This window comes from Castor canadensis, chromosome 14 (genome assembly GCF_047511655.1).
Source record: "Castor canadensis chromosome 14, mCasCan1.hap1v2, whole genome shotgun sequence".
Classification (NCBI taxonomy): Eukaryota; Metazoa; Chordata; class Mammalia; order Rodentia; family Castoridae; genus Castor; species Castor canadensis.
Window position 1 is genome coordinate 21,538,988 of NC_133399.1, and position 9,691 is coordinate 21,548,678.

The following is a 9,691-nucleotide window of genomic DNA, read 5'->3' on the forward strand; positions in this document are numbered from 1 at the left end:
TTGGTTCCTGGTCTGGAAGCCAAGGGATGGTCCAGCTTCCCTTGCATGACGCGAAAGAGGGAGCTCCTGTGATTGGTTTCGGGTGTCCGGGCGCGCGGCAGCGCACGCTCCACGATTGGCTGACGGAGTGCTCGCGGCGCCAGGGAGCGTTGGCGGTGATTGGCCGGTGGGTGGGGCCGGCTATTTGAAGGCGGCGCGGGGAGGGGATGCGCACTTCAGTCGGCGGAGAGAGGAGGTGCGAGAGGCAGTCTGCGACGCTGACCAGCCGGGGCCCCCCCCTCCCGTCCCCCCCCCGCCCCCTGCTAGCGCCCCCACCGGACCCAGACGCGGGTTCCGCCGCAGCTGCGGCCTGGCGAGCGAGGCGATGGCCAAAGTGTCGGTGCTGAACGTGGCGGTGCTGGAGAACCCGAGCCCATTTCACAGCCCCTTCCGGTTCGAGATCAGCTTCGAGTGCAATGAGGCCCTGGCGGATGGTGAGGCTGGGCCCGGGCGGAGGGTCCCCCCCACCCCATCCCAACTCCCCGACCTCCCGGTGCAGAACCGCCCGGTGCAGTGACCCACGGCCAACCCGAAGTCCCCTTGGAGACCTCAGCCCCCCAGCTGCGACCTCCCCGTGATCCCCTCTTCCCCACCGCGCGCCCTGACCTCCCCATGGAGACCGCCGCCCGCACGTTACTCGTCGTTTCCCCGTGCAGACCTCATCGTCCCTCTTCCCGCGGCGCCCCTCCCGGGCCCCAGATTTCTGTGTAGAGACCCCAGCCTCCAGCTTTAACCCGAGCCCCTATGGCAAGACACCCCCCCCAGCACCCACCCTCCCCGGCCCCTCCCCCAACTCCCCGATCCAGCCGCCTTCCACCCATCCTCTGTCAACTGATGAGAGAGGCCCACCTCCTTTTTCCCTATGGAAACCCCAACCTCAGCACCCCACTTTTCCAGTGGGAAGCCCCCCAACGCCTTAGGGGTTCCCCAGTGGAGGTCCTCCTCTCCCATCAGCCTTTTCCCCTCCCCCCATGGCAAGACCTCATTCACCCCCACCTTCTTCTCCAACCTGCTAATATTTAAACGACTCCAGCCCCGTCCCCCAGACGACTGATGCTTGTTACCTACCCCGCGAACGTACCTCAGCCTGACCGCAGCCCCTCTCTGCTTGAGCTACCTGCGGGGAGGGATGGGGTGATCCCAGTGCCATTCTTTGAGGGTGGCTCAGTCTCCCCGGCTCCAGTTCGTGTCCCCTCCTCTTGTCTGGTTGTGTGCTTGAAGGAACACATAGATCCCAAGGTGGCACGGCCCCATGCACTAGCCAGTTCCCCAGGGACTTACTGAAAGCCATTCTTAGTGGCTTTTGAGGGTGTGGCCTAGTGTGGGCAGTGGGTGGACCAGGCTCCCCCAGGCTAGAATCCAGCTTCAAATGATCAGCTGGAAGGTCGCAGCCTTTTGTGCCTCTCTGCCAAGCTGCTTTCACAGAGGGGCTTATCCATCTGTGCAACGTAAAGGTGAACACGGCCTTTATCTCATAGGAGACAGGACAGGAGCCACAAAGAGCAAAGATCTTCCCAGTACAAGTCTGGGCACATGGAAAGTGGGAGGTCACTCAAGGAGCCTGGGCACCCCTGAAAGGTGTGCCCATCCATTTGGCCATCTATCTTCAAAGGGTGTGAATAGAACAGGTAGCAGAGGAGGAGCTCTGTACGCTGGGCGGGGACAGGCGGCCCTCCAGGTAGCAGTGGGTGGGTCACAGGGAAGGCTGGTGGCTGGGATTAGCCTGGAGCCCCACACCAAGAGGTGTGAGTTGAGGAGGGCCGAATGGGGCAGCCTCTTGCTGTTCTCACTTCTTCTTAAATTAGGGAGTGTATTTGTGACTGACTCTAGCATAAGCTGAGTTAAATCCTTTCTGGAACAAGGCAGGGTGTAAATAAATAAATAAAGTGTGGGATGTCACTGTGGAAGAAGATTGCGTTTAAAAGGCAGAAGTTGCTAGCAGGAGTTAATAGGTTAAGGGATTCGCAGTTCCCACATGGCATGGGATCCGGTTGCAGTCGGCCTGTTTGTGCTGCCCGCATTTAAAAATGGTTGCAGGCTCATCGCTTGTGTTCCTTATTTATAGCACCCGAGCAGGGAAGGCTACCGGGAACCTGCTGGTCATTTGTGATGTCACCCAGCCAGTGTGCACAAGCATGGCCGCTACAGCTTGTCTCTGGGTTCAGGTTCTTTACCTTTGCTCTTTCTGGAAAAGAAGGAAAACATTTCTTTCTTTTGCTTCTTGACTTTTGCCTGTGTTTTGGGTTTGGTGCTAGGAATCAAACCCAGGGCCGCTCACAGGTGGAGCGGAAGTAGCAATGACCCTGGCATTCCTTCCCAGGTCAGGACCTCCCAAAAGACAGTCAGATGCTTTCACCACTTCCACCCAGTGGCAGTTTTTCCTCTGAGCACCTCCCACTGCAAATGCCACCCTTTGGCTGCGCACTGAGGGCTGTCTATGGCTGACTCACCACTCTTTCTTCCTCTTCCTAGCCTTCCTCCACTGGGCACTAGCCACTGAGAATCTGACAAGCGCCCGACCCCAAGCCAGGGAACCCCATTTCCCAAGAGCTCCAAGCCATTATGCTCTCTCCTCTGATATACAGAGATTTTTGCGGGTTGAGGGTTCTTGGTCTGCTCTGAGATAGAAATCAAAGGCAGATTCGAGCAGCAAAGGTCAGAAAGATTTTATTTGTAGAGAAAAGGGAAAGGCTGCATGGGGGCATGCAGCGGGACCTGGAAACCGGTGGTCCCCTGGGTCAGGTTGGAAATTGGGTTTTACAGCTTTTTCTTTTTTTATTGCCCAAGGGCAGAGGTGTCTCTCTGGTACAGACAGACATTTCCTGGGAAGGAGAAGCATCTCCCTGGCTAATTGTTACCTTTTGGGAACACATGGACCTCCTGCAGCCCGCCCTTCACCTCAGCATCTGGAAATAGATGGTCCCAAGGGGGTGTGTCCACATTTAGTATGTGCGTGTGGGATTTCCCATGTAGCTGAGAAGTTCAGCAGACACCACTAGAGTAAGACATAGCAGCCACAGGTTATGACCCAGTGCTCACTGGTGACACCATAGCTCACCTGTGAGAAATAGAAAGTAAAAAGTCCTACTGGAGGCCAGTGCTGTGGTACATGCCTATAATTTCAGCTATCCAGGAGGCAGAGAACAGGCAAAAAGTTAGTGAGACCATCTCAATAAGCTAGAAGTATTGGCGTGTATCTGTAATCCCAGCTACGTAGGAGGCATAGGTAGGAAGATTTCAATCCAAAGCTGTTTTAGGCAAAAACAAGAGACCTTATTCAAAAAATAACTAAAGTGGAAAAGGCTGAGAGCATGGTTCAAGTGGCATATTCACTGCCTGGCAAGGGCAAGGCCTGAGTTTAAACCCCAGTAACTGCCAAAAGTTCTACTGGATATGTTAAGTTACAAAATAGCCAGGTGTGCTAGTGCATGCCTGTAATTACAGCACTTGGGAGGAGGCTGAGGCAGGAAGATCAAAAGTCTGAGGCCTGCCTGGGCTGTATAGGAAAAGTCTGTCAAAAAAGAGGGTGACGGGAGAAAGAGAAGACTGGGGGGTGTGGCTCAGTGGTAGAGGACTTACCAGGCAAGTCCATCCCCAGCACTGCAAAAAAGAAAAAAACAAGCAAGATGCATTCGCAGCTAGCTAGTTCAACTACAGTGATTTTTCCATGCCTTGGGTTTTCTTTTCACGCGTAGTAGAGGTGCAGCTTGTGTAGGGGTCAGAGTGCAGTGCCGTCAGTTTGTCCTGGACATTGCTCAGGGTAGGTAAACACATCATGTGTGGACGGTTGTGTCCTGTATTTGGTCAGTATGAGGTTGTGCTATAAGAGCGATTGATGTCCCATATCTAAATCTGCAGAAAGGTTATACAGTCTGCTCTCAGGATTCATTCCTGAACCCTCTCGGGTTCCAAAAGCCATCTTATATGAAATGGCAAAGTACAGGCTGGTAGCATGGCTTAAGTGGTAGAGCACCTGTCTAGCAAGTAGAGGCTCTGAGTTCAATTCCCAGTACTGCACAGAACCTATCTCTGTCTCCCTAGACTTTAAATTCGCTCTGAGTGACTTGTGACACCTACTGCAATGTACATGCTGTGAAATATGTATTCACTTCGCTCAGAAAATAACGACAAGGGGGAAGGTCTGCATGCGTCCCATACAAACGTGCTGTGTCGAGCTGGGGATGGGACCCCAGAACATTGCAAATGCTAGGCAAGTCTTCTACCTCTCAGCTACACCCTAGCTGTAATTTTTAAATTTATTTATTTATTTATTTTGCAGTATGGGGGCCTACACCTTGAGCCACTCCAGCAGCCCTTTTCTGTGAAGGGTATTTTGAGATGGGGTCTCACAAACTGTCTGCCCAGGCTGGCTTCTAACCTCGATCCTTCTGATCTCTGCCTCTGGAGTAGCTAGGATTACAGGCCTGAGCCACGGGTGCCCGGCTTTTTTTTTTTAATATTGGTTGAATCTAAAGATGTGGAACCCACAGGTGCTAGGGCTACATGTGATCAGAAATGAAAACTTTCAGTATGCCTCTACTTAAAACAGTTCAGCAAAGCCAGGCATGGTGGCTCACACCTGTAATCCTACCTATTTGACAGGCTGAGATCAGAAGGATTGCAGGACCAGCCTGGGCAAATAGTTCTTGAGATCCCCCCATCTTCAAAATAACCAGAGCAAAATGGACTGAAGATGTGGCTCAACCAGTAGAGCACCTGAGTTCAAACTCCAGTGCTGCCAAAGGGAAAAAAAAATTCCATAAACTTGACTTCCCTGCAAATAATGAAACAGGAGTTCGACTGAACCCTAGTGACCCAAGTGGTCATTGTGTTCCACAGATGGAGGGCCACCTCAAAGAGCGAAACTGCAAATGGGACAGGAAGCAGTGTATCGAGGAAGGCTTATCCTCAGGGCTCAGGTGACAGTCCTCTGTGGTGGTGGCCCGGCCTGGGTGTGCTTCCAGAGTTGGATGCTCGTGAGATGCTGGGCCAGGAGACCTTGTGGCTTCCAAGGGCTCACTTCCTGTGAAAATCGCAGCTTGTGAAACTTCCCCGGCTGCCGGAGCTGTGGGTTGTGTAATTTCAAAGGACCTAAAATAAGATTCGGGTCCCCTGCCAGGCCTCCCTGTACCAGCATGACCTTGCCCCTGATACACTTGGACCTCGGGCAAGACGCACAGCTCACCGGAATTTCCCGGGGTTGGCAGGCAGGCTCTCTGCACTTCTCTGATCTTTCCCGAGCGACCTCACAGATGGAGACCTCACCAGGTGCCACACAAAGAGTTAGGGATTTGGTGTGTACCCTGTCCTACTGCATTTGCTCCCTGGGCCCCTGTCACCTGGATGTCCACCAGCACGCATGACTAGGTGCCTGCTGTGGAAGACCCAGTAGTCCGCCTCCCCCCTCCTGCCGCCTGGCTCACCCGGCGGGTTGGAATCTGCTGCCCTGGCCCAGTTGTCGAGGGATGCACTCGGTGGCACCCGTCCCTGTGTGTGAAAGAGGATGCTGCTACTATCAATGTGTGATGGGTGGGCCTGCAGCGGCCCAGCTCGGTGGCCTCCCTGCCATCCCTGTGCCACATGTCTCTTGATTCAGCCTCTGCTATACACTTTGCTCTCAGCCTGCCACAGGTCCCAGAGTCAAGGTCACCTGGCCCAGCTAGGCCCACAGGAGGAATGTCCCCTTAGGAAAAGAATGTCCCCGCCCCAGTTCAGGACTGTGGAGCTTGGCACTGGGTGCCCTGCCACGCCAACTCACATCACAGAATCTTCCAGTATATTGGGGATCTGTCTAGAACTCCCAGGAGAACGACCCTTCCCTGCTTCTTGCCTCCCACCTATTTCTGTTCTTTACCCCACCCTTTTCTTACAGACCTGGAGTGGAAGATCATTTACGTGGGCTCAGCGGAGAGCGAGGCATTTGATCAGATTCTAGACTCGGTACTCGTGGGCCCTGTGCCTGCAGGAAGGCACATGTTTGTCTTCCAGGTAAGAAAGATGCCACCTTAGCTCTTGACTTCTAGAAACAGCTTTTATTTTTTTTTTTCCCCCTTGGTGTTGGGATTAGAGCCCAGGGGTTCACACATGTTGGGCAATTGCTTTACCACTGGGCTCTGCCCCCACCCCAGAAAACATCCTCTTAGCCCAAAGCACACAGTGTGGTTTAGCAGCCAGTAGTTGAGGTTCAGAACTGGTAGCATGGCTCAAGTGGTAGAGTGCCTGTCTAGCAAGCATGAAGCCCAGAGTTCACCCCATCCTGGACACTGTTTGATCTCACCTGTCCTTCAAAGTCTATAGCCATACCAACCTGCCTATACCTGATCTCGTCAGATGGTCTTCAGGTGTTACTAGGAGTCTCCAGTGTACTGTCAATTCTTGTTCTTCACGAGCAATGACTTAATGAACACCCACCCCTGACCCTTAAGGGGAAATACAAATGGGTGTTTGCAAGTGCTGTAATCCTAGCACTTACAGAGGCTAAGGCCAGAGGATCAAGGTTAAAGGCCAGCCTGGGCAAAAAGTGAGACCCACACCCCCCTCCCCCATCTCAGTGGAAAACTGGGTGTGGTGGCACGTGCCTATCATCACAACTAAATCAGGAAGCTTAAAACAGGATCAGAGTCTAGACTGGCTTGGTAAAAAAGTGAGACCCTATCTCCAAAATAGCCAGAGCAGAAAGGGCTGGGGGCACAGCTCAAGTAATAGAGTGCCTGCCTGGCACGTACAAAACCCCTGAGTCACCCCCCAGCTCCACCAAAAGAAAGAGAAGGTTTGTGGTTTTGAGTTAGGCCTGCGTTTCCATTGCATGGGTGTCACTTTGCACCAGTGGTACTTAGTTCTGTCCAGAGCAGCTCACCTGAGTCTACTTCCATCCTCTGCTGCTAGGTTTAGGACACTGCCTCTCCAGAGACGTGTGCTGGCCTCCTGCGAAACAGCGCTTTTCTTCAGGCCCTAGCTCGCCCACCTGGCCCCGTACAGCCCACCATCCAGCCTCACCTTATTCCACATTCCCCTAGCCTCCACGCTCCTCCTGGGCACCCCACGCCTCTCCTTTCACATTCATAGTTTTTACACTATATTCACTGTTGTAGCACTACGGGCCTCACTCACACTAGGCATGTGCTCTGCCACTGGACTACACTGGCCAAATTCTAGACTTTGTGTCATCACCCCCGAGGAGCCAGAAAATACATGCCGAGTGCGAATCCTTGTGTTAATAACTTTGAGGTGTGACATGGCACTGAGGTCCAAGATGTGTCTTCCCAGGCTGACGCCCCCAACCCATCCCTCATCCCTGAGACTGACGCTGTTGGTGTGACTGTGCTCCTCATTACCTGCACCTACCATGGCCAGGAGTTCATTCGAGTGGGCTACTACGTCAACAATGAGTACCCCAGCCCTGAGCTGCGGGAGAACCCGCCCCCAAAGCCAGACTTCTCACAGGTGAGGTCCATCTGCACTCCTGGCCAGTTCCTTTGCACTGGGGGCCCAGGTTACTTCTGGAGGCCCAAATTGCTGGGTTCCTGCAGTGCAGGGCTAGCATGGGACAGAGAGTTACTTCTCAGAGGCGTACCTTACAGAATCAGGTCTAGAAAGGTCTTGCTCCTAAACCACGTGCACAGCTGTCCCCTGGGGCTTCCCACGTGCTCAGTGGTGTTTATGAAACAAGCAAAGGCTCTTCCTGGGCTCATGGTGGAGGTTGGGGGGGGTTGGGTCCTGTCTCCGGGGTAATAGTAAGAGGGAGCAATGACAGGGACTGACAGTCCTCTTCTTACCCCAGCTCCAGCGGAACATCTTGGCCTCCAATCCCCGGGTGACACGCTTTCACATCAACTGGGACAACAACACAGACAGGCCAGAGGCCACTGAGAACCAGGACCCCACCCTGGGCTGCAGTCTTGCCCTAGGCTGCACTCCTGTGAAGGGTCTGGGCCTCCCTGGCTGCATTCCCGGTCTCCTCCCTGAGAACTCCATGGACTGCATCTGACTGGGAGGCCAGGCCCCAGCAGTGCTCAGCCAAGACTGCGCCTGTCTCCTTGCACACCTGGGAGGGCACCAGGCCTCCAGGGTTGTGTGGGGTTATCACAAGGATGTTGGGACCATCAGGACCACCTGTGTCTCTCAGACTTCGGTCCCAAGGAAAAATGGGCCTCTGGTCTCTTTCAGCCTCGGTCCAGAAGGGTCATCTCGCTTCCACTGCACAGACCTTGAAGAAGCAGGTACTTGGTGGTTCACTCCTTGTGACTCATACCATTTTTCTCCTCTGCACACACTATGAGTGCCACCTGCAGCTCTTCCCCTAGACCCTCTGCCTCCAGGGCACAGCCTCTGAACCCATCTACCATGGCTCTCCAGCGTCACAGACAAGGAACCCTGGTCTGGAGGTAGACACAGAGTTCGTGCCCCACCCCAGGAAAATTTTAGGTCCTGCAGCCCCAAGAAAACTATCTCAGCAAGATGCTGAGATGCACAGGGCACCTCCCTCAGGGCCATCTTCCACCTGGCTTCTTCCTGGATCTGGCTTTCCCTTGGGACTGTGCTAGGGAGGAGGTTGCAGGCCGGAGGGACCTATGATCACACACACTCAAAGACACACAAGAATTTTGGGCAAGAGAAGCATTTGCCACCGTGACCTGAAAACCCTCCCTCCTCCGTGTGCTTGGCCCCTCGCTGCCACGTGAGTGCTGATGTGAGTACAGAGTGCGGTTTCTGAATAAAAGGGTTTACCTCAAAGGTGACTGGCTGGTCTGAAATAAAAAGCACTTCTTGTACACTGCCTGTGGCAGGTTTTGTCCAGGGTAGGTAGAGGCAGATTTGCTGCCCTCCTCAGTTTTGGAATAGTCTGTTGTCTAGTGGAGTGGCTAGCCCTTTCTCTCCCTGCTCCAGTCCCCACTGATTTTAACGGTTGTATTCCAAACAGATCAGGGAGGATGTTTCTTTGTCAAAACTTAAGCAAACTAGCTGGGCATAGTGGCTAATGCCTATAATCCCAGCTATCTAGGAGGTGATCAAGAGGGTGTTAGTTCAAGACCAGCCTAGATCAAAAGTTGGTTAAGTTAAATGTTGATGGTGATGTACATCTGTAATCTCAGCTACAAGAGAGGCATAGGCAAGTGGGTCACAGTCTGAGGTCCACTCAGGCAAAAACAGGAGCCCCTATCTGAAAACTGAAAAGGCAAAAAGGGCTGGAGGCCTGACTGAAGCAGGAGATGCTTGTCTTGCAAGCTCAAGGCCCTGAGTTCAAATGCCAGTACTGGAGGGAAAAACAAAAAACAACCTTAAGCAAACCAGCTGCTCTGTAGATAGATCCCAACCAGTTCTTTTTCAGACTTTGACCTTGGCCCGGAGAGTAACATCATGATCCAAGTACACGGGTGTGTGTGTACACAGCCACATTTTTCTTAAATTTTACTTCTCACTCTCCCCACAACTAGAGGTGGAACGGTTTGGCTAGTGAGCTGTTGCCCCATCGTCCACAGAAGAGCTCTGACTTTCTGGGAACGTGGGCACAGACAGCTCCTGGGTAGAGGAGTGGTTGTGCAATGCATGGGCCTTGAGTGTTGGCAGGGGCTGCTGGCCCACCTGGCCCCTCTGATCCGGTGGCTCTCTGGTGGGGGAGGGGGTGATCTTGCACCTCAGGACGTTTAGCATA

The 9,691-nt window shown here is 53.5% G+C and overlaps 1 protein-coding gene across 2 annotated transcripts; it reads left to right on the forward strand.

Annotated features, from left to right (window-relative positions):
* The first annotated feature begins 295 nt into the window (after positions 1-295).
* Positions 296-8,772, forward strand: Asf1b (anti-silencing function 1B histone chaperone). 2 transcript variants are annotated; one of them, XM_020155926.2, is made up of 4 exons: positions 296-473; positions 5,912-6,027; positions 7,306-7,482; positions 7,820-8,772. In XM_020155926.2, the coding sequence occupies exons 1-4, from the start codon at positions 365-367 to the stop codon at positions 8,024-8,026; spliced, it is 609 nt and encodes a 202-aa protein (XP_020011515.1). In that variant the 5' UTR covers positions 296-364; the 3' UTR covers positions 8,027-8,772. The 2 variants fall into 2 exon arrangements, with proteins under 2 accessions (XP_020011515.1, XP_073910060.1); XM_074053959.1 differs by lacking the exon at positions 296-473 and adding an exon at positions 4,520-5,307.
* Positions 8,773-9,691: the final 919 nt, after the last annotated feature.

Bases quoted from the DNA above. Each gene is read 5' to 3' on its own strand.
- Asf1b (XM_074053959.1), top strand. From the start codon at position 5,175: ATGACCTTGCCCCTGATACACTTGGACCTCGGGCAAGACGCACAGCTC. The intron at 6,028-7,305 runs GTAAGAAAGATG...GTGTCTTCCCAG, and splicing joins GGCACATGTTTGTCTTCCAG to GCTGACGCCCCCAACCCATC. The intron at 7,483-7,819 runs GTGAGGTCCATC...TTCTTACCCCAG, and splicing joins CAAAGCCAGACTTCTCACAG to CTCCAGCGGAACATCTTGGC.